Source organism: Syngnathoides biaculeatus, chromosome 5, assembly GCF_019802595.1.
Source record: "Syngnathoides biaculeatus isolate LvHL_M chromosome 5, ASM1980259v1, whole genome shotgun sequence".
In the NCBI taxonomy this organism is placed as follows: Eukaryota; Metazoa; Chordata; class Actinopteri; order Syngnathiformes; family Syngnathidae; genus Syngnathoides; species Syngnathoides biaculeatus.
The window spans coordinates 4,594,832-4,619,106 of record NC_084644.1 but is presented as its reverse complement, the minus strand read 5'-3'; the positions used below and the strand labels follow the sequence as shown (position 1 = coordinate 4,619,106).

The following is a 24,275-nucleotide window of genomic DNA, read 5'->3' as shown; positions in this document are numbered from 1 at the left end:
CTGATGAAAAAATAGCAATATCGGTTGATCGGGAAGACGGAGGAATACGTCCATACACAGCTGTGAGCGGCTTGGCCGCTCGGTTGATCGGGAAGACCGAGGAATACTTCTATACACAGCCGGGACCGGCCGAGCCGTGAGTATGGAAGTATTCCTCCGTCTTCCCGATCAACCGAGCGGTGGAGTCGCACGGCTCGGGGACCGAGTTCACGGCTCCTCCGAGCCCCGGAGCTGTGCCGCTCACGGCTGCGTATGGAAATATTCCTCCGTCTTCCCGGTAAACCCATACTGCAATTTCTTCATCAGATGAGGATAAATCCAAGCAATCAGCGCTGGGCATAATGGTGCCCCATGCAATTGAGTGTTTGGGACCCCACGTAACAGTCAGATCCGTGCACATAGGTCACGTGACTCGCAAAAATGGCAGCGCCCCTGAAAATTCATAATTGTCGATAAAAATCTTCTCAAAACACTAATAAATGAGTGAGGATTTAACATCGCATTGTCCAAATAGAGTCCATGATCTGTTGGATACATCGTTAATGCAAACCAGTGGATTTAACCCTTTAAAGGAGACGTACATTTTTTTTCCTCCCCCGCAATTTCCAAGGTATCCCGAGGGTCCGACTCCCCGAGACAGACTCCTTGTGTGTTTTTTGACATACTTCGCAAATCAAGAGGATTGTGATTGTAATCGTGACGTCATCACCACTTGCTTTCCCGTGATTTGCTCAACTTGACGAGGGAGTCAAGCCGACGCGCTCGGATGTGGTTTCCGTACGCGACGAACCAGGATTGCATTGCAAGATACACATTTGGTTGATGATGATTGGTTATGACCGTAGTCCGTTTGGTTCTTACCTAGGCAGCGATAGGGCACCACTATGAAGGGGCGCGCCTGGCAGTGGCTCCAGCCTTTCTTACACCAGTAAGGGATGTTCACGGGACTTTTTGCCTCCTCTACGTGGGAAATGGAAAGCGCCGGGTACATCTGCTCGTGCGGGGGGCGGGGGGGGGGGGGGTCCATGCAGAGACAGACAGACAGACGGAGAGATAGTTGGGGGCGGGGGGACAAGGGGACATTTCGGTCAGGCGGCAGGTTCGAGGAGGACGGTCAAGTCACGGTTGCGGGGTGTCGGAAAAGACGACCACATCAGGGAAAGGCTCGTGCACCTTCGTGACGGCATGCAAGGCCTCCGTCTAATGCGGCAGAACAGAACGCTGCTTGCATCTTTGTCACTGTTCCTGCCTTTCATTTGTTCTCATTTATCATCGCGTTGCTTGCGATAACTGGCAAAAAGTGCGAGAGGTCGGCAAATGTCAACGAATGTAGGACGCCAATAATGAGTCATTTCGTAGCGCTCATGCTCCACTTCCGAAGATGCTCAACCTGGCCGCCAGGTGGCGCTTGAGTGCCCTTTCATGGAAACATTTTTTCAAGGATGTGGGTGTTAATTATGTGCACACTAAGAGCTCGCATTATGGGAATGGAAAAGATAGCCTTTATTAATGCCACGTTGGGGGAAATTGCAAGAGTATAGAATTTATTACAGTACATAACATACTGTGGTATATTGAAATTGATTCTTGATTTCTGTGTAGTCATTATTAATTCATTAATCGTTTAACAAAATGGTGTATAATATTATAACCTATAATATTGTACATTGCAAAAAAAAATTTTAATACCATATAATGAGATAAATAATTTAAATTATTATTATTTTACAAAATCCATATATTTTACTGCTCAACATTTTCAGTTGAGTTCTGGTCTTCTTCATCTTTTCCTTTCGGCTTGTCCCATTAGGGGTCGCCACAGCGTGTCATCTTTTTCCACCTAAGCCGTGCATATCTCGTGCATCTACTGACTGAATATATAAATATCAAACATATTACTATTATTAAAATATATTACTTCTATAAATTGAGTTCTGGACAATTTTATAAAAAGTCATCAGAGTATCAGCAGTGCCAATTGCAATTACTTTCTGTCGCTTTCATTCATAATTTTCGTTTTTATTTTTATTTTTTGTAAAAGTGGAAACTAATTTCAGCTTCTTTGTATGTTTGAGATATATTGCGGACTGCCAACAAATACCACCGTACTGTTCTAGTGCCAAAATACTACCATAGCGTACCTCCTGACAGTAGGAGAGAATTTCACTGGGATCTTTGAAGCAGTCCTTGCGGCCTTGGGGGTCCGGCTCCCACTGGCCCGTCCGCGGGTTCATGTGCAGCAGCTGACGGCCGCAGAACATTGCGATCTGAGGTTCTGCCGCCCGCGGGCCAGGCCCGTCGACCTCGCTCATGGAGAGGCCCTGGAGAAGACGGAGCGGGGTGGGGGGGACAGGAGATGAGGAGGAGTCGATACTAACCCGGTGACGGATAATAGTGGAGCCGATCTGGGGGCGAGCGGGCCTCCCGGATAATTGCTGGATGCACTCTCGCAATAAACCCGGAGAAGTGAGGCACGGACCGGGAGCGAGACATCAAAATGGAAAAGTTAAGCTAATGCACAGGAGAACTGAGCTTTAAAAGGATATCGACAGAACTCAGAGTCAAGGAAGATCTGTTGATAGCTCACTGTTGAAAAAAATAAAACAGACCCTGAAGCCTGTGACAAGGAAGAGCTATTAAGAAACTCAGTTGACTGCCGCATTTTCCGGGTGCACCGATGGTTCAGCCGTCGCAGGATGTAAATACATAGGATCTAGTAAACACGCGGTCTAGAAAATATTCCCGAGCGCTTCCCGTGAGCGCACGCCTTCGTGCCCCCGACGGCAGCCTCCTTGGATCTTATTGATCGTGGAATATGTTGCCTGCACCCGGGGAGGACCCGGGGGAGCCGGCGCCGAGGAACAAACAGCCGCTCTGGCAGGGAGTCAGGTGCTAAATCTACTTCATTGACCGAAGAGCCGCTTCACTACATTAACAACACACACCGGCAATCAGGACTCCGACGTGTTTTTGGGCCACATAAAGCCAAATGAACAAGTTTTATTCGCGTAGACCATTAACAGGAAGGGGGAAAACATGAGAAACGGGTACCTTGATATGACAGCGATCGCTTCATATTTGCAGACGGACTTGAGAGACAGAGCAAAAGATGACAGAGAGGCTGGAAGCAGCGCTGAGCCAATTAGAAGAGAGTTGCCCGGAGGAAGAAAGCGAGAAGGACAAAAATCTGAGAGTGACGCCTGATCAAAGCGAAGCGCTTCTTGGGCCGGCTGCGGCTCGACTCTTTGAAGTCCTCGTTAAAATTCATGGTGATCGTTTTACATCACCCGACTTTCTACAGGGGAAAATACACGAGATTGGAACAAATAGGAGGTTTGTAGGTGCCTCGGTGAGGAGAGAATTGCGGGGTATACGCATACTGATAATCTGGCCCAATTTTTGCATTAAAAAAAAAAAAAAAATCCATTCAAAGTCAGCGAAGGTCTGATTATCGGAACGATCATCCCGCGTGTTTATCCCGTGCTGTGTGTGACTGTGCTGTGTTTCTGATCGTCTAATCGGAGAATGCTTGGTGTCGACGATCGTAAATGTTAAACCTGTTCAATATTTACTGTGGCAAATCCTTCAGTGTGTTAAAAAAACAACATGTTTGGCCAATTTTTAACACTTCCATTTAGGAATAGATTGATGGTTTTGGCCTAAATATCGGAGCAACTGTTTGTGTTGAGTACTTCTGCAACTTGTTGTTAACGGTGAACGTTAGCTTAGCTTCTTCTATCGCTAGTTTGGTGTTGGTTTTTGTGTGGTGTGCTTTGTGGGTCATCTCGGGCAGCGAGCACATATTGTACATGTCGGCATACAGTATGCAGTTGGGCCCTTCCTTCGAAAGGCATCCCGCTTCTTTCAGATCGATACCAGTCCGAGTTTTCCCTCTTGAGTACTCACTGATGCCGAGTAGCAATAATATTTGTGAACAAAGAATTTTCTTATTTTCCTCTTGACGCAGTATGTCAAATCCCTGCAGTGTAGAGCAATCAACTGGCGAGGGGGACTTACTGAACGTCCAGAGCTACCCGGTACCTTGAAATAAGGCAGGTTTCGACTCTAATACTATTCCGTCCATCCATCCATCCATCCATCCATCCATCCATCCATCCATCCATCCATCCATCCATTATCACTAGCACTTTTCCGGGTCGGATCGTGGGGGAAGTAGCTTTAGCAGGGATGCCCAGACTGCCCTTTCCCCAGCCACTTCTTCCAGCTCTTCCGGAGGGATCCCGAGGCGTTCCCAAGCCAGCCGAGAGACATAGTCTCTACAGTGTGTCCTGGGTCATTCTCGGGGTCTCTTTCTGGTGGGACATGCCCGGAACACCTCACCAGGGAGGCATCCGGGACGCATTCGAATCAGATGCCCCAGCCACCCCAGCTCCTCGACACTGAGCCCCTCCCTGATGACCGAGCTTCTCACCCGTTCTCCAAGGAAGAGCCTGGACACCCCGCAGAGGAAACTCATTTCGGCCGCTTGTATCTGGGATCTTGTTCTTTCGGTCACAACCCACGGCTCGTACCCATAGGTGAGGGTAGGAACCTAGATCGACTGGTAAATTGAGAGCTTCGCCTTTTGACTTAGCCCCCTCTTACGAAGTCTGCATCACTACAGACGCTGCACCGATCTGTCTGTCGATCTCCCGGTCCATTCTTCCCTCACTCGTGAACAAGACCCCAACATACTTGAACTCCTCCACTTGCGGCAGGACCTCATCCCCGACCTGGAGATGGCACGCCACCCTTTTCCGACTGAGGACCACAGTCTCGGATTTAGAGGTGCTGATCCTCATCCCAGCCGCTTCCCACTCGGCTGCGAATCGCTCCAGTGAGAGCTGAAGCTCACTTCTTGATGAAGCTATTCTGTATTTTCTCAAACGTTCAAGTCCCTTTCTGCCAAATCAAATTTGTTTTCCTCCTTCTCCATGAATCAGAAAATATCCCGTGAAGCGCATGACCCAACACATGACAGCATTCAGCAATCCGTTTACCCGACGCCAGCTGCCTCCAAAAACACTTTGTGCTCCACCCAATCCCTCTCGCCTACCCGCGCGACGCAATACGTCTTCCTGAACAAACACACTGTTATCATTACCAGTCCTAATTTTTGCTGCATTTTTATCATAGCTCAATGTTTATGTTGTCATGGATGAGTCTGCTGGACAAGGATTCTAGTGGTACCGCTGTACCTGCACCCTGATTTGATTAAAGCTGAGGTGCTACTGAGTTTCTTACTGATTGGCGTTGCCGTTTTCAGCCCATTTTCAAGGGGTCCTAAGTAATTTCTTCAACATCTAATATTATCTTTGAATGTCAGTCACTGGACCGCGCCCTTAAGTAATTCCTTAAACATGAATTCAAGCACCCTTGAACCTCTAATTTGAGAATCTGCCGATATCTCTGATTGCCCTTTAAGGGCACAAGTCGTTCAGCTCATGTGTAGTTATGAGTTGTTGTGTTTCGAGCAAATGAGAGTGAAAAATGTTGCTTTCTAAATAACGCCGCTCTGCTGCCAATAAAAAAAGCGCTTTTGGATCCCGGCCCTAGCCGCTGTTTTCATTTTGGCAGCATGCTTACATAACGCCGGCTCTCTTGGAAGTTGCTGCTCATCAAAATCGGGTTCCAGAGGCCCGGAAAGCCAAATTAGAACGTGAAATAAGTGCACGTTGGACTTTTATTGACTATGTTGTACGGCTCGAGGGCTCAGCTGCTTAAGGAATGCATTTGCTGAGGTTGCCGTCCTGCGAGGCTGCTGAGCGGACGTCTCGGCAAGTATCTCTGTCTTTGACGCGGGGGAAGGTCAGCGCCACGGAGAGAAAGTACTTCCGGATATTTGAGAAGATAACCCAGGGCTCTTTCCCCCCCACTCCTGTGGGGAGGGGGGTGCTCTCTCGTTTTGCTTGCTCTCCGCTCGTGCACTTGCAGAAAATCGATGCGGAGAGACTGCAACTGTATTGCCGCACTCCCGCCCTCCGATCGATAGGAGTCCATCAGGAGCACGAGGCTCCCGACCTCCGTGACGGCGGGGCTGCGCGCCGGCCTGATCTGGTCTCTGATTAGATGTCCCTCTCGTGATGAACCTTGTGTTAGGTAAGTACTGCTTCAGGAGGGGTAAAAAAAAAAAAAAGAAAATAAGTAATCCCGCTCATATTTGTTTATTTCCCCCCAGCTTGTCTCAAAGCGGTGCGCCATCAATGTAGAAAGGCCCCCCCCTGCTGGTTTGTGACCCAGTTTGCTGTTCAATCACACGCATCTCCGCATGCCGGTGAGCAAGAGCCGTGCAGCGGCAGACCCCCCCCCCCAAAAAAAAACAAACTCAAGACTGAACGCAGCAAATATAATTCCGCATATTTGTTTTCCAGTGGTTCGGGACTTCTGCCACGGAGGTGATTGATGCCTTCTTTGTCGTCAGTTTCTGTCTCCAGTTAGCGATGCGGGTGAATGTGTGAGTAAAATACATATTATTATTGATGTCATTATTTCATTTTTAAAAGTTTTAGCCCTGCCGGCACTGTAGCAGTTAGTTAGTCGGTCCATTTCCACTGTCCATTTCTGAGGGATCAGAATCACAATCATGTTTATTGGCCAATTATGTTACAAGACACACAAGAAATATGTCTCCGGTACTTGGAGCCACTCGGGGGAAAAAAAAAAAAAATCATCCACTGTGACTAAACATAAATTTATGAGTTAAAAAAACACAAGTATAGTCAAGTGAACCACTAACGCGGTTATGCTGATATGACGCCGCTGTACAAGTGACCTCGAGTCCTCAAGCAATTTAGAATAATTTCAAGTGACGTAAAGTGCAGTGATCTGGTACAGTGACCATTGTGCAATGGGGTTTGAATCCTCTCCGTGTCGCTTTTGCTTTTCTTCCCATCCTTATTTTGTTGTTATATTTCCCTCCACACACTTGGCCTTCCCACCATATTCCAAAAAAATGTTTGTTTGATGAGACCAGCGCTATCAAACTCATTTTTATCGCAGGCCACATTGTAGTTACGGTTTCTGTCAGAGGGCCATGATGACTGAAACCATGACGATCATGAATTGGCCCATCATATTTACACGTTAAATTTGCCAACTAGTTTTGGACTCAGACATCAAGGGTAATGGGTTTTTCAACTATTGTTGATGCTTGGTAACACAAAAATGCGTGCAATATACCGACGTCATCATTTATGATGTGAATTTGAAATTTTGTTTCAAATTTGAACAAAAATCATTGAAGTTGATGGACATGATTTGCCTTCGCGGGGCGCATAAAATCATGTGTCAGGCCGCAGCCGGCCCATGGACCTCAAGTTTGACACCTGTGGTTGAGACTAAATTGTCCATAGGTGTGAGCAGTTGTTTGTACAGTGGAACTTCAATAGAAGAAACGAGTGGAGGCTGTGAGTTGTCTGATTTAGTCGATTGTCCATTACTTTGAAGCACTTTTTAAGGCCATTTTCACCCATATTACAGTTCAGTAAAAATGTATCCTTTTGTTGTTTTATTTGTGGCCTGAAACACGGCCATTGCAGTATGAAGTTGTTCTAAATAAATATATATATCTATAAAAAAAAAAAGTAAAAAAAAAAACGTTTAAAGGTTTCACATTTTACCACGCCGGTGTGCTTGGTCACGGCGACAGTTGTTGCCTTACGGTACTCATCATAGGCAAATCATGAGCCGTGAGGAATTAGTGCGCATCCTCGTTCTGAATGCGTTGCCAAAGGCGAATGGCTTGCAGTAGAACCTTCAAGACTCCAAACACTTGTTTTGTACTCCTCAGAGTTAACACGGCGGCCATGCCGGTGTAGCTCTGCTTTTAGTAGAGCAGACAATAGATGTAATTGTCACGTCAATGCCTCACATTCAACATGGCCACCACATCGGCACGTGTTCCAGAGTGCCGATGTGACCTGTGACCTGGAAAAGGATCAGTCCCATTCTCTGCTTGCAACAGACAATTCTGGAAATAACAGCCATTTTAACTGAGAATTTGCACTTATTTCGACACATTGTCCAGTCCCAGAGAAACGTTTTTTTTTTTATCTAGTATCCGCTAAATCCGGGGCCTTGTTATCAAGGTTTCACTGTGCATCCTGCGATTAGCTGGGGAATTTGAATCCGGACCCTCAGAACTGTGAGACTGATTTCCTAAATAAAGCCTTGACCACCAGACCATCTGTGTATTCCATAGCAAACTGAATAATAGTATTTCTATTAACTAACTGTGTTGCAACAGCTGCATAACATTGATTTTTTTTTTTTTTTTTTTTTTTACAAAATATACATCATACTTTTAACATTTGGTTTGTTGTATGCAATGGATTTAATCGTTTCTTTACTCTTTTATTAATAATGAATGATTACACATACCCACAACTATACAGCAAAATCAAGAGAGAAAAAAAAATCTCATCAATTGTAGAGCTTAAACTGCGAGGCAGATGTATTAACCACTCCTCCACCATGCCATCGTAATGGAACTAATTGAAAATAATACTCCATAAAGTATGATTACAGATAACTTGTACAGAAGACGCCTTGTTAACATCTGCTTTAAAATCCCAGGTTTGAAATTTTCTATTTCAATTAACGCCCTAAAAACTCGATTTGTCCATTTTTCCAGTAGATCAATTTTTATTGGATTAAATCTCGTTAAGCAGCGACAGAACAAATCGCAACCGAACGCTGCAACCTCTCTCGCGATCCCGGATCCGGGACCTCTTTAAATGGACAAAACGGGCTGCTGCCGTTTAATAAATAGCAGCCAATCATATCTAAAAATGGAATCGCTGTGAATGAATCACATTCTTTTCATTTTCAGCTCATGTTTTGGAGCCTCAAAAGAAATGTTCCTTTTTATTTGAGTGAATAATTTCACGGCTGTTTGAGCGTTGCGGCAAAAACAAAAGCGAGGCAAACCGGAGTCCCGCGCATCGTCTTGCGGCGCCGACGAACGCGAAGAGCAAGAGCGCGGCATCATTCGAAACGCGGAGACGTGCGTCGGCTTTACGCCCGGCGCCGCTGTACGTTCTTCGTCTTTGTTTGCTCCCGCTGTCGCCCGTTTCCAGCGACGACGGCGCCGGGCAATTGCGCGTGCGCTTCACGGTCCCCGTGGCGGGGAGCGTCGCTTAGAAACAAAACGTTCCCGCAGGGACTTGAGCGCGCAGAACCACAGAAGTTGTACTGCGGGTGTGTGGCGGTGATTATGTTTACTTATTGCTGCACCAAAAAGTGGGTCAGACAAACCGCAAATATGACCGTACAAAAGATTCTTCCAGCGATTTAAAAAAAAAAAAAAAAAAACCAAAACCAGAAACCTATCTGCGCTCAGGCCGGGGCAGCAGGTTTATTATATTTTTCCTCGGGCATCCTCCCCCTTTGCTCAAATTAAATTTGCAGCACCTGTTCCTCCCTTCTGTTTCAGCGTGGCTTCATCCTCTTGGATGACGCAATTTCTCGATCCTGGCAGGCAAGCCGGGGCAGGCGAGGCGGAGCGTAAAAATCCCACCCATCATTTATCACCTATTGCAATCTGCTTCTTTCCTTCCAACCGTGCCACAAATGCATCACCGTCAAAGTCCTGCGCTGTCGTCTTGGTAAATATTACACATACTTCCATTTTCCATTGACGCTGATATCAGGAAAACATATTCTGCAATCCCTTTCTGGGGAGATCTAAATGCATACTGCAAATTAACATGAGACCGAAGCGTGCTGGAGTATTGTGATTTCCAATACTGTGGCAGTCGCTGTGCTGCCCACCATTTTGGAAACTCACCCACCTTTGGCAAGTTGACGAGACCTAAATGTATTTCTAAATCACGTCAATGAGAATAAGGATTCAACTCTTCCGTCAGACCGTCACTTACAGTGAAGAAAACAAGTATTTGAACACCCTGCTATATTGCAAATTCTCCCGCTTAGAAATCATGGAGGGGTCTGAAATTTTCATCGTAGGTGCATGTCCACTGTGAGAGAGATCATCTCAAAAGAAAAATCCAGAAATCACAATGAATGATTTTTTTTCAACAGTTTATTTGTGCGATACAGCTGCATATAAGTATTTGAACACCTGAGAAAACCAATGTTAATATTTGGTACAGTAGCCCTTGTTTGCAATTACAGAGGTCAAACGTTTCCTGTAGTTGTTCACCAGGTTTGCGCAGACTGAAGAATTCTGACCCTCAAAGACCTGTTAGTCCGCCTTTAAAAGTCCACTTCCACTCCAGGTATTATCCTGACTCCGTTGCGCCTGTGTGATGTCGTTAGCTACATGAAGACACCTGTCTACCTTATGCAATCAGTAAGTCTCAAACTTGTAAAATGGGCGAGACCAAAGAGCTGTCCAAAGACACCAGAGACAAAATTGTACAACTCCTCACGGCTGGAAAGGGCTACGGAGAAATTGCCAAGCAGCTTGGTGGAAAAAGGTCCACCGTTGGAGCAATCACGAGAAAATGGAAGACGCTAAACATGGCGTCATGGTTTGAAATCATGCATGGCCCGGAAGGTTCCCCTGCTTAAACCAGCACATGTCAAGGCCCGTCTTAGGTTTGCCAATGACCATTTGGATGATTCAGAGGAGTCATGGGAGAAGGTTTTGTTGTCAGATGAGAGCAAAATGGAACTTTTTGGTCTTAATTCCACTAACCGTATTTGGAGGAAGATATTCATTCGATGAGTTCCCTCCCGAGAACACCGTCCCTACTGTGAAGCATGGGGGTGGCAGCATCATGCTTTGGGGGTGATTTTCTGCACATGGGACAGGACGACGGGACTGTATTGAGGAGAGGATGACCGCGGCCATGTGTTGTGAGATTTTGGGGAACGACCTCTTTCACTCAGTCAGAGCACTGAAGATGGTTCGTGGTTGGGACTTTCGACATTGCAATGACCCAAACCACAGCCAGGAAAACCAAGGAGTGGCTCCGTAAGAAGCATGTCAAGGTTCTGGTGTGGCCTAGCTAGTCTCCAGACCTAAACCCAATGGAAAATCTTTGGAGGGAGCTGAAACTCCGTGTTTCTCATCAACAGCCCAGAAACCTGTTTGATCTCAAGAAGATCTGTGTGGAAGAGTGGGCCAAAATTCCTCCTGCAGTGTGTGCAAACCTGGTGAACAACTACAGGAAATGTTTGACCTCTGTAATTGCAAACAAATGCTCCTGTACCAAATCATAACATTGCTTTTCTCAGGTGTTCAAATATTTATTTGCAGCTCTATCACACAAATAAATTGGAACTGGATTTTTCTCTCTCACAGTGGACATGCACGTGGATGCCGGAGCTGCTCCCTCGCCTGACAGCCGGTCCGAACACGCAACGTGTGTTCACTTAACCACTCAGTGATGTAAATGTGAGTGTGAAAGGGTGCCGGTCCCCACACGCGCCCTGTGATTTCCCGGCACGCAGTCTAGTCCGGAATACCGTAGGGTCAAGCTCCCCCGTGACTCCCGAACAGGAGAAGTGGCGCCGAACATGGATGGATGGACGATGACTGGTGCTCTTCTAGAGAGAGCTCAGCCGCGTCGTGACTGAAAATTGCCACCGATTGCCAATTGCACGCAGAGAACACGTTCACATAGATCGGACTCAGATGCGCGACTAAGCCGCGCAATGTACAAAACCCGCCCGCGTACACAAAGGTTCTAACGAGCGCGTCTTTGTGCTCCCCGCCGTCGCAGATGGCTGAGTGGCAGGCGTGCCCCCATCTCGACAGCCCTCCTTCCATTTTTCTCGATATTCCCTTTTTCCCCTGTCACCCCCCATTACGGCCGAGCTCCATCTACGCCGTCTGTATTTAATATCCCCGAATCCTTGCAGCTTCGACACGACGCTGTGACGTACGCCGCCAATTGTACTTCAGCGCCCGTCGCCTTCCTCGCTCTAAATGAGCCGCTAGATTTGTGAGCGTTCATCAACTGTAATCATGCGAGTTAATTATTCACAGGCTCCATCCGACGTCTTCCTGGCGCGGCGTGCGTTTGCCAGAGAGGGGCAACATTAGTCGGAGGGCCTCTCATTGAGCACGAGGGGACAAAGGGGGGAAGGAGCTTTGCGCACTGAAACGCGTTATTATCCGTCTCTGACTCGAGACTGATTGAATACATTCATTTTCCATTCAGAGGGGAGCGCAGGGAACATTACGCATTGTGCTCCAACGATTGCGTACTGCGCCCCGACAGCAATTGATCGAATGCTGTACAAAATTCAAATCCAGTGCGGCGGTTTTCTCCTGGCACCCCGGTTTCCTCCCGCATCCCCCCCCCCCCCCCGCTGTTTGTCTCCGTGTGCCCTGTGATTGGCTGGCAACCAGTCCGGGGGTGTAACGTTGACAGCTCGGGATAGGCTCCAGCAATCCCGTGAGCCTTGTGAGGATAAGCGGCAAAGAAAAAGATTGGATGGCTATTACCAATCGGAGTACATTGGTCCTCCATTTCCGATGTAGTTTTGCTCCTACGGCGACGATGGTACTCAAACTTGTACGAAAGCGTCATAGTTTTCCCCAACTAAGCTACCCTAACATGGGCTTGAAGTCATAAATTCAGTAACGATTTCACGGCAATAAGCATAAAACAAAAATAAAAAAAAAAAATCACACGTGTGATAAGCGGCTAAGAAAATGAATGGATGAATGTTTAAACGGTGCGCTAAAACGTACCCTACCATCGTGCCACAGCAGTGAAATTAAGAAAAAATAAAACTAAACTCAAATGACTCGTTATTGGACGGTAAAGAGGAAGGCTGGTCGACGCACTTTTAGACCTCCACAACTGGGAAGAGTAGAAAATGAGCCGACGGTTGTACAGCGAAACTCATCGTGTACGTAGTCGCGCGACTGTCATGACACGGTGCAAACATGCCCGAGCAGGATTATTGCGTGTCCCTGAGATGTGAGTCCCGACACAGTGACAGTGAACACAGCTGCCCGTCTTTTACTTCAAATGATGTCATCCGGTCTTAAAATGAGGAGTCAAAACAGTCAAGTTTCGTTGCCATATTCCAGCCATCCATCCATCCATCCATCCATCCATCCATCCATCCATCCTTTCATCATCGCAATCATTATCAACCTTCTGTATTCCCCTCACCAAAATACAACATTAGGATTCCTTCTTTTATCTCAGTTTTGCTGCGTTGGAGATTCCACTGGACATCATTTGATTAATGCAACGCCAATTTTTTTTTCTCAAGCATTTAGTAGCAAAATATGTACTACCATGATAGTCTTCTCTAAATCCAGCCTCATCGGAGCAGATTACAACAGTCCAGTCTCCATCTGAGCCCGGTGGGAGCAGATGGCCTCATAATCGCTGCGCGTCGTGCGGATTCTCAATAAGCGGCCAAAACTGGCTCCTGAATTTTTTTTTTTTTTGATTTACTTGCGAGTGGGACTGGGAATACACGGAGCAGCTCACGATATTATCATGTTGCAATATTTTGCTCGATACATTACGATTGCTACAGTCCTTACAGAGCAGATATCAGTTATTATCCATCGGTCCATTTCTCTCATTTTTTTTCCATTTTCTTTCAATAGCGGGGATGTGCTTTGAAATATATTTATGGGGGGAAAAACAACACCTAAATCATCTATCCATCCATCCATCCATCCATCCATTTTCTTCGGTGCTTATCCTCACGACCCACCTCGAATCCAAAATCTTTGGGCATCAGTGCCTGCGTCGCCCTAATTCCGATTAGTTGAACAAAAAAAAAATCTATGGACTATATATCCATCCATTTTCTTAGCCACTTATCCTCACGAGGGTCGCAGGGAGTGCTGGAGCCCATCCCGGCTGTCAACGGGCAGTAGGCGGGGTACACTCCGAACTGGTTGCCAGCCAATCACAGGGCACATAGAGACAGAGAACCAATCACAATCACACCTCGGGGCAATTTACAGTGTCCAATTCATGTTGCATGTTTTTGGGATGTGGGAGGAAACCGGAGTGCCCACCCGGAGAAAACCCACACAGGCACGGGGAGAACATACAAACTCCACACAGGCAGGTCCTGGACTGAACCCGGGACCTCAGAACTGTGAGCCCACTGCTTTAAGGTGCCGCCACACCGAAATCACCCTGAGAAAATAATAATAATAATAATTTGATTCCAACAATTAATCGCTCTGCCGCTTGTTACCATTTATTGTGATATTTTGTATTCAGGTTATTTTGAAGCGTAACCTAAAATACGTCCACCGGCGTTGCGGGCGCAAGTTTGACGGACGCCGGCCGGTGATGTCACACGACCCGGGCGAGGCCTTTGCGGGGGCCGCTGTCATCAGGGGTGACAAATCCTTCCCGCGGTGACCTTTTGCAAATGCCAAGCGTAATAAGGGATGAATTGCCTACCACGTGAACTCGCGAGATAAGAGAAATGGCCGACGAACGATAGCACCGTGGCAGCCGGCTTCTTTTGCCCGAGGGGCAAGCAAGGAAGACTTCACTTTTCAGAGCTGACACGCAGATGACTCATGATTCAAAAAAAAAAAAAAAAAAAATCATGTTCACACATGCCCTCTCTTTATCTTTATAAATCTGCGAGCTGTACTCACTCTCGGATTTGCGAGGCCATGTCGAATTCCCCAAACCGTGGAAATAAAATAACCAAACGCTTTTGAGCCAATGGGTCGTAATCACCTGACGCGGTGCTACTACTCGTGTTCCGCCCATATTTCAAAAAGTGTGGTTGTTTTTTTTTCGTTTGTTTCTGCGTGACTCGCACACTGCTGTGACCCCACTGAGCGTGTTTGAGCCGCAAAAAACAACATAGCGGGACATTTTTGAACAAAATGCATCGCCGCATCTTGTCGAGAGCGTGGGAGGTTAAAAAGCTTTCAGAATAACATCGACACAAAAGCGGGCTGCAAACATGAATTGCATTTAAATTGCTTCAATCTCGCCAGATATAAAAAAGATTTTATCTCGTGGTGATTTTCTAGATGGATTTTTATTTTGCGGTGTTACATAACCGACGGAGCCAAAGCTCCATCCCGGTTAAGCAACACGACACGGGTGCGCCAACATGCTCACGCCGAACGCTGAGCGCTCGCAGATGTGATTTCGGGGGGTGGGGGTTGGGGGGGGGGGATTGAAAGAATCAAAGGCTTAGCGGAGATTTCGCCGCTGCGGGTCGTGCTGAAACATCCCGTAATGTTCGCGCGATTTGCAGTTTCTGCAGGCGCGGAAGAATGTAAACAATGCAAACGACCTGCCATCTTCTGTTACAGCAGCTCGGCATTTGAATGCGCTGAATATTGATGCAAATGCTCTCACTTCGAGAATGAAAAATGCTTTTTGTATGAATTGCTGCTTCTTCTTCTTCTAATGATATCAAGCAAGTTCAATGTTGAGCCATAATCATCGAATATAATATCAGCATAGAGTCCAGGGAGAACGGTGGCTCAGTTGGAAAGTGTTGGCCTCACAGTTCTGAGGACCCGGGTTTGATCCCGGCCCAGCCTGTGTGGAGTTTGCATGTTCTCCCCGTGTCTGCGTGCGTTTACTCCGGGCACGCCGATTTCCTCCCACATCCCAAAAACATGCAACATTTATTGGACACTGTAAATTGCCCCGAGGTGTGATTGTGAATGCGGCTGTTTGTCTCCATGTGCCCTGTGATTGGCTGGCAACCAGTTTAGGGTGTACTCCCCGTTGACAGTTGGAATTGGCTCGTGGGGATAAGCGGCTAAGAAAATGGATGTATATAGGCGGTTGAACATTGGGACTGTAATTAGATGGTGTATTTAAGTTGGAGTTTTGGTCACTGGCATTGACCAGTTCCTTGTGCGTTGTGCCCTGTGTCAGTGAGTTGCATTCACTGACAGTAGGAATCTCCACCACTGAAAATAGTGTCGTGTCGAGCTATCCTCGTCACAGTGTTTCTGTGCCACCTCAGTTTAGTCCTGTCTTGGTTTATGTTTCCATAGTCAAGTCCTAGTTGATAGTTTGTCTCCTAGTCATCAGACCTCGCTTCACGTTTTTGGATCCTGCCTCGTGCCTTTGCTTAGCGTTTCTGTACCTCTGCTTTCTCGGACTGCTTAGACCGTGTATGACCTCACCTTTGAATAAAACTACGCCTAACATCATGTCCTCGCCTTGGAGTCCTGCATTTGGGTCCAGCCCCATACCAGAGGTTTGTGACAGTATTGTTTTTCCCCGTTCCAAAAACCCTGCAAGTAAAAAAAAAAAAAAAATCTGAATTTCGACCAGGAAAAGTGCATTGCCTTGAAAATGCTGTTTCTAAATGATCTTTATTGATTTTTAGCGACAATATGAGATGATGTTAACAAGTTTCAAGATATATTACTATGTCACTGTTATATGAACTTATTTTCCAACAAATATGATTCAAAAATGTTCCCAAAGCTGCTAAAAACGTTGGCGATCTCTCATTATCGCTTCTCTCTTATCTATTTTCTTTCCTCAGCCACATTTTGTTTACGTTTGACCGGAAAGCTTTACGACTGGATCTCATTAGCTCTAAGTGGGGATATTTGTAATTATCCAACTCTCGTTACTTGACAACCAATCAGATGGCTATGATGTCATCGCCTTTACAGCTCAAAGCCCCCCCGGGGCCCATATTGTGCTCGCTATCCTCCGACCGCGAAGATTCGGCGCCATTTATGACCCAGCAATCGCCCCGACGAAATCCATTTTAATAGCAATTTGGCGATTGGGTCTGCATGTGATTCCGGAGGTCCACGGCACGATTTCCAATTTCATTAAGAGCGAGAGATGCCGCTTCCAAAACCGCTTGGCGAGAGTTTAACGGCCCTCCGTTCGTTTTTCTGCACTGGCTTATCCTCACTAGGGTTCCACAATTATCCTCTGTTACGAATGATAACGACATCTTTATTTCCGTAGCACCTTTCGTGGCACCTACGGACAAAATAGTAACGTGCACACAAAATCCCCTGACAATCTTATATTTGGTCACATCCCTTCTCTTTAGCAACCAGCAAGCATCAGATTAACAGCAGAAGTTATGATCACGCTTTGTGTGCACGCACTGCATAATAAATAACAGGATGAGTAGATCAAAAGTAATAACTTATCTCATTTCTTCTAACGGCCTCCCGAACAAACTGCTGTTTACGGAAATTAAATAAAAGGCTCTATGAGGATTTAAAACCTTTCCGCTAAAAAGCCCGGACGTGCATATGCTCAGTTATTAATCTGACAACTCCTCCTTTATTTTCATACGTAAACTATACACACACACACACACACACACACACACACACACACACACACACACACACACACACACACACACACGTGTCAGAGTCTAATCACCTGCCGAGGGATGGCGGGCGGCCGCAGCGAAAAGGGGGAGGACGTGGGTTAAAACATTCATATATCACTCCGTCCTCGCGTCTCATATTTATGCATGCTTGCAATTGCAATCTCATCACGCCGCTCCCCCGGGAGTCTGCCCGCGAGATGCATTTTATGGAAATGAAGCTTTCCCTTTTATACACGTGTATGCAGCGCATTGTGCGGAAGGCCCGGGCAAGAGAAAGTGGGGGTGCGGGCGAGTGGTGGTGGTGGGGGGGGGGGGAGGACGCCATCAGGCGCTATTTCCATTTTGATTCCAACCGATGGCAATTTTATGTATTGCAAATGTGCGGTAAGGCGTACGGCACTTTGAATTTTTTTGCTTTATGTGCATCGTAAAAACCATTTCCACCACGCAGCATATGTTTGCGTGTTTTCGGCTTTGATGTTAAAAAAAAAAAAAAATGAATTGTATTACTTCGCATATGACGTTTGCCGGGGCTCCAAACGAGTCGCGATGAAGGGAAAGTCGACGCGCTCACGTTTCGCATTAGCCGCTCGCTCGCTTGCCCGTGAACACCCATCTCATTTTTAGCCCTCTATACTTCACGTTCCCCCATTCGGCATGACTTGGCCGCTGAGGTTGGTTTCCATGGCAACACCACCCACGGGAGCAGCCTACCTTCCCTGTTGCCGTAGCAACTGCTTCCCTAAAGACTTTCCTGCTTGTCACTCAGTCTCCCTGGCTCCTGCGTTGTAAAATCCTCCCTCCCTGCGTGTGGCGTCTCATTATGGAGTCCACATATGTTTTTTGTGAGCGGACCTTCTCGCCTCAGCAGGTCAATGATGGCTTGCTTAATGGTTAGTTAGCGATGCGTTCCACCTCCATGCCTGCTGCTTGTTTACATGCCATTCCAGGCCCCACCGAACGGATCCACGAAGTAGTTGCTCGGAGCTAAAAATGAAAAGAATAGCACAGCCTTGTAATCATTAAGGATTCTTTACACTTTTACAATTTCGAGTGTCTTGCGCAACACACACCCTTCAGGCCCACCTAAAATGATCAAGCCCGCTGACTGCGGCATCTGTTTATTGAATACTAAGCCGTGAGCCTTTCCAATTAGCATGACGACTACATACCTGTCATATTACTAAGAATAATGTAACTAAAGGCCCCGTTACACCATGACGCTCTGTTCAGCGTTCTATAGCGTTTGAGGAAACGTTGGTAGTCGCCCACGGTCGCCGGGATAGCGCCGGAAGAGCTTTGTTTGTGAACGTCAATGATCGCCGGGAATCGGCGGAGAACGCCGGTCCGGAAAAAAAGTTTTGAACATGCACAAAAGTTCTCACCGAGACCAGCGTTCATCAACGTTTAATTTTAAAAAAATGCTGCAGAACGTTCAAGAACGTTCGTGGAACGTTTCACTAACGTTCGCCGAGCGTTGCACGCGTTTGGCTATCGTTAGTCGGTCGTTACTTGGTTGTGACTTTGTTGTTTCTTATCGTTTGTTACCGTCGGACCGTCATCACTGGGGTTTTCATGGTGTTTAGGGTGTCAAGGGGGTGTCACATGGTGCGTTACTTCTCGGACGTGCTCTTCCTCCTGGTGTTCTTTTTCCTCCAAAGACATTGCTAGTGAAAAGGCTTTGCATTCTTACTTGCAGCGCTAGTTGCTGAAGTCCGCACCCCACCTTTTTTTTCGTGTAGGCGGCATGATGCTGACTGTTCAAACTCACGAGAACAACTGAAGTGACTATGAAATTAGAAAAATTACACGCCAGCAAAACGCTATTCTGTCGTTATTCACCCGTTTCGTCACACGCTCGACACGCTCGTCTAACGTTGACAAATCGCTGGTCGCGCGCCAGTGACACGTTAGCACACGCTAATGGTTTTTAGGGGTATCTTATTTGGTCGCTGTTACACGCTTCTCGTGCGTTAGACGCACGTTAGTCATGCGTTCGACACACGTTAATCACACGCCAGATGTGTCATCCTCATTTGAGAACGCTGAAAAATAGAACGATTGAAATGTTCAGAGAACGTTGACCAGAACGTCACGGTGTGACGGAGCCTTAAGTATTTTTCCGCACTTTGTGAAACAAAACTACGGGTCCTGACTTACAAACTTGATTGCGAGCGCAAACAGATGTGGAAGAGGATCTTCTCACCCGGCGTGACGGTCTGAGCGCTCCCGGTGTTGAAAAGTCTCCTTGTGATGAGTGCGCATGTGCATATATTTTGTAAACTTCCGGCCAGTCTGAAACATCCCCTTCCATGCTTCAACGTGTGCCTTTCGCCAACTTGTCGCCATGGACGTCTCAAAGACAAACACAGGGAACGTACATATATGTGTATATCTTTTTATGCTAGCTCCCTCTATGTAGAAGAAGGGGAACGATGAGACCGGGTGATTTCCCAGTAAGCGTCTGCTCCGTACCCAGAGTTCCCCTGTTAGTAACGCATGCGCATTCATCACAAGGAGACTTTTCAGCACGGGGGGGCGCTCAGACCGTTACACCGGCGCACCCAGGACATACCTGTCAACTCGCACGGTTTAGCCGTAGTTCATAAGGATTTTGTGGTGAATCTTACGTATACGGCCGTATATCACAAATCATACGGATTCTGAAAATTTCTATTTTGAAGAAAGTGACACATGAATACAATTCCGAACACAGTAATGCCACTAAGTAGACTTTGATAATTAGACATTAACTTCAGATTAATTATGGAGATCTACAATAAAAATCATGGGAGAACTTTGTGGGTTTTTTTTTCCCCTCCCTTATTTTGAGATATAATTTGCTTCGAAATGTTAGAAGGATTTTTTTGGTCTCTATAAGGATTTTTTTTGGTAGTTGATACAGGTTGGCACTCCGAAAAGTTGACAGGTATGCCAGGATTGGGTCTGCTAAACGGGGGCCAAAATTGCAAATCGTTCTGCGCGTTTCTACCTGAATATCCAAAAGTGTTTTTGTGTTTATCAAACGTGATGCGCATTGCTGCATGACTGATTGTGCGTCTTTAATATCGCTTGTGAAAAGCAGGTGTAAAATGCGGTGAGTTTGGCGAGGAGGAAACGTCGGCAGAATGAGAAGCGACGGGGAGAACCGATCTTTTCTCCTCGTGGAAATGTTTTTGAAATGTCAGAAACAGAAACCAGTGAAACGCACTTTCGATTCGGCAATTCGCTTCGGGAGCATCTAAATGATCTGTTCAGGGCTTTCTTGGGGCGAGTCACAAGAAGGAGTCATGCGATTTCATTTATGTAACGAAACTCCTTTAAAATCTACATTTCCTCGCTTCTGGATCATTCCGGCGCACGAACCCAATCAGTGCTAGGCTCTTCCAGAGCAGTTTTGGCACGTTCTGTCCCGTTTTAAACACATTGTCATGCAGATAAATCCAATGGCCACTTCGTAGGAGCGGGTGCACTTGGAGTGTTTTCCCAAAAAATTTCCAAGGTGGAAACCTTCAAATATACCAAAAGCGCAAAAGAAAAAAACATGTCTGTTCTCTACCACTTTCACAGCGGTGGTCAATTGTGTCGCAAAAAGGAACAGATCACACCCAACAAGCCCACTGACAGCGCAAGCAATTTTTTAGACAGCTTTTTGGGATCTTGGCAAATCACACGCTGCGAGGGCTCATTCGTGGTCGCCACATCTTTTTGCATGTCAGCCGCTCTCCTCCATCCTCCTCTCTCACACCAACTGCCCTCACGCCTTCCCGCACAACATCCTCCAACCTTCTCATTGGTCTTCCTCTCGCTCTTTTGCCTGGTGCAGAGACTCTTCTGTCATTTTCCGCCAGCTGTTTTAACCCGCTTGGACCCGTTTCTTCACTTCCGTCCCACACTCACCGTTGCTCCGGATTGTTGACCCCGAGTATTTGAAGTCGTCCACCCTCGCTATCTCTTCTCCCTCCGCCCCTCTCATTCACGCACATATATTCTGTTTTACTTCAGCTCATCTTCATTCCTCTCCTTTCCAGTGCATGCCTCCATCTTTCCAATTGCTCTTCCACCTACTCCACACGCTCACTGTGGATCACAATGTCATCTGTCGACATCGTAATCCAAGGGGAATCCAGTCTAACCTCATCTGTCATCCTATCCATCACCACCCCCAACAAGAAGGAGCACAGGACTGAAGGGTCCTTTCTAATTCTATTAATCATAAAGTTAGAGAGATGAAATGAACCAGAATTGTCACGACTGTCAACGAGTGCAAAATCTGAAGTCGTATTACAATCGAAGCGGTCATGATTTAAACATTGCCGGCTTTCCCCATCTCCCCGGAAAGATTTATGATGTCACGTTCCAAAAACTTCCATACTAGGTGAAGTGATGCACCTACTGTATGTGAATGTGAACAGTTATTTTTATATTCTGGATATGCCCTGTGATTGGTTTGGAACCAGATGGGGGGTCCCCACCTCAGAAGGACTGTATTATTCTTTTCTGCCTTTGCTTGGCCAAGGGAGTTTGTGGCCTGGCTCAGCCCAGTGGTGGTTAGGAACCACTGATCTACAGAATAAGTTGGGGATTCAGACTTTTCACACAACGTCCCATCTGTGCAAAGTCAATGAAAAGAGATTTGCTGGAAGTTGCTGGAAGCTCTTTCTCACTGACCACGGAGTCAATTACCGCGGGAACATTGGGTCTCGGGAGAGGGGAGGGCAAAATGTGAAGAAAATGTGTCCTTATTGGGTGGGAATTTAAAACCAAAAGGACTGCCAGAAAGGTATATTTGGACAAAAAGTCTGAAAATGCACAACAGGACCACTATTTTCCCCTTCTTTGCCACCATAATCAATTTGTGATATCCTCAGACAAGAATAGTCACTCACATATGGTCAAATTGCACTCATGTGGGGAACCAGTGGATGGGGCAAGATGTAACACTGCAGTTTTGGATCAGCACCAGACTTTTGGATTTGGGTCACGATGTTAATTCAGTGCGTCATGCGATCCCGACAAACCCAATTTTCGATGCACACACTGTTTTGAGATGTGCTTGACGTGGGGAAATTAAATGACAATACAGTCATCCAGAAACGGGAAAACGCTAACCTCTTCATTTGGTGGCGTTTGTAAGAACAGTTTTAGCAGCTTCGGTCGTTCAAGCAAAATCAAAGAACGAAGAAGGAAGAGTTAAGATGTCACTGGCCACGTGGAGGGGAGGCTGGAACGAGGCCTGATTAGATGAGCCATGCGAGGGGGGGTGGGGGTTCTGATGCGGGGGCAGGGAGCAGGGGGGAGCGTGACAAACCCGCCCAAAGTGTGCGTGACGAGCGGCAGCGCAGACCTTTCCGCGGCCTTCAATAATTGATGCGGCCCCTCCGGCGGGCCGTCTTTATGAAGTCATCGCTGCGATGCGGCGGACGTCGAGGATGAAACAACGCGTCTCTTGCCCGATTCCCTTATTTCATTTCATAGGCACCTACGAATCTCCGCCCGTGACAAAGACGGATCTCTGCGCTCTCCCGTCTGCTGGATGCGATATCGGGCTGGCCCCCATTAGCATAACACTCCAACCCTGCAAACCCTCATAACATTCTCCTCCATTTACACTCGTTCTCTGTCTGCCCTCCTTCATCTTTCAAATGCTCGACTGTGCCACAGCGAAAGTCTCCTCTCGCCAGTCGGCCCTCAATCTATTTAACGGCGCCCGTCAACCCCCCTCCCCCCTATCCCCACATCCTCTTTTCTGAGCATAGAGGACAAGTGTTATCACTGAACTGCAGATGTTTTCAAAGGGCCCTCCTTTAAAACTTCCAGCTGGCGGCTTCGCCCTTGAATCGAACGGTTCCGCGGAAACCCGAGGAAGCTGCGCAGGGTGCGAAGACCTCGCGCGGCGCTCGTATCGTTACCCCGCAAGACTCCTGAGCGGGATGAGATTAGGAGGGCTCGCCTCGTATCTCTCACAGACAAACATCCGAAAAGGTTCCAAAAATACGGGCAGCATCATCGAATACTCTGCGGTTACCAAGATGATAACGCTCGCTTTTGATTGACAGTCAGAGAAGGATTCACATCGTCGCGAGAGAAAATTTATGAACCTTTGGGGCCGAGCTTTTGTTTCGCATTGTGAGCCAAAATTGAGCTTCGGCCACGTCGCTGCTCAAGTGAAAAAATAAAATGGAGCAATTATTGTGATGCCCTCGCATGTGGGCAAGGAGAGCGACGGTTGCACTTTCAGGCCTTCATTCCTCGCGACAAACACAAAATATGGAATGAGAGTATCCTGTCGGCCGCCAGGTCAGGTTTTCCATAGCGGGCGACCTCGCAGGGGGTCACAGGTGAGCTGGAACCTACGCCAGACAAGAGGGTGGGTACACGTTGGGCCGGCTGCCTGCCCGTCACGGGGCATTAAACGCAACACGAACACCTTAAAATAGAGCCAGCGCAAGGACTCGCGCGATGGGAAAACGGGGTAATGTGCTCCAGATGATCTTTCCTGTTTCAGCGCTGTTTGGAATTTACTCTGACCCTGCAGCTCGAGGCCAAGCCTCTGCGTGTGTGTCTCCAAAGATTTGGGGGGTGGGGGGCACATACAGAGAACAGGTCAGACTTGTGCTACAATAACATTTGGTGCCCACTGGCACTCGGATATACGGAGTAGTGCCGCGCACGCAGGAATCCATTAGCGGAACCTGATTATCTCTTGGCTCCCAAATTAATTAAGCGAAGGGCCGCATTGTGTGTGTGAGACAGTGAAAGAGGGGGGAAAAAAAATCTGCTTGTCCTCTTCTTTTCTCCCCCAAATCGTGCGGCAGATGATGCGGGGGGTGCTTGAGTCCGCAGGACCGAATCGCCCGGCAAAGCTCGACATTTTCTGCTCGCGGTGAGGAGGGTGGTGGTGGGGGGCTGTTTGGTGACAACGCAGCGATTGTGTGACTCACTCATTTTTGTTTCATCTCCCGCCACTCCAAAATGTTCTCCCTATTGTGCTCTTCTTCTCTTTGAGTACA

The 24,275-nt window shown here is 47.1% G+C and overlaps 2 protein-coding genes across 7 annotated transcripts in view; one reads left to right on the top strand and one right to left on the bottom strand.

Moving 5' to 3' along the window:
* The window catches only part of st14 (ST14 transmembrane serine protease matriptase), an 80,342-nt gene that overhangs the window by 26,232 nt on the left and 29,835 nt on the right, over positions 1–24,275 (top strand). For 4 of the 5 annotated variants that reach the window (XM_061819440.1, XM_061819438.1, XM_061819437.1 and 1 more), the window contains exons 4-6: positions 5,935–6,099; positions 6,179–6,274; positions 6,372–6,454. Coding sequence is in view for 4 of the 5 variants with exons in the window: in XM_061819438.1 (XP_061675422.1) it covers positions 6,451–6,454 (4 nt within the window). In the remaining variant the exon portion in view is untranslated. Of the gene's footprint in view, positions 1–3,746; positions 6,100–6,178; positions 6,275–6,371; positions 6,455–24,275 lie in introns of those variants that run through there. The other variant, XM_061819436.1, reaches the window with a different exon arrangement.
* aplp1 (amyloid beta (A4) precursor-like protein 1) overlaps positions 1–24,275 on the bottom strand; it is a 38,266-nt gene that overhangs the window by 7,825 nt on the left and 6,166 nt on the right. The window contains exons 1-3 of one of the 2 annotated variants that reach the window (XM_061819450.1): positions 16,073–16,200; positions 2,142–2,321; positions 862–991 (exon numbers count right to left, since the gene is read on the bottom strand). In XM_061819450.1, the coding sequence (XP_061675434.1) occupies positions 862–991; positions 2,142–2,312 (301 nt within the window). In that variant the 5' untranslated portion in view covers positions 2,313–2,321; positions 16,073–16,200. Of the gene's footprint in view, positions 1–861; positions 992–2,141; positions 2,322–16,072; positions 16,201–24,275 lie in introns of those variants that run through there. The other variant, XM_061819449.1, reaches the window with a different exon arrangement.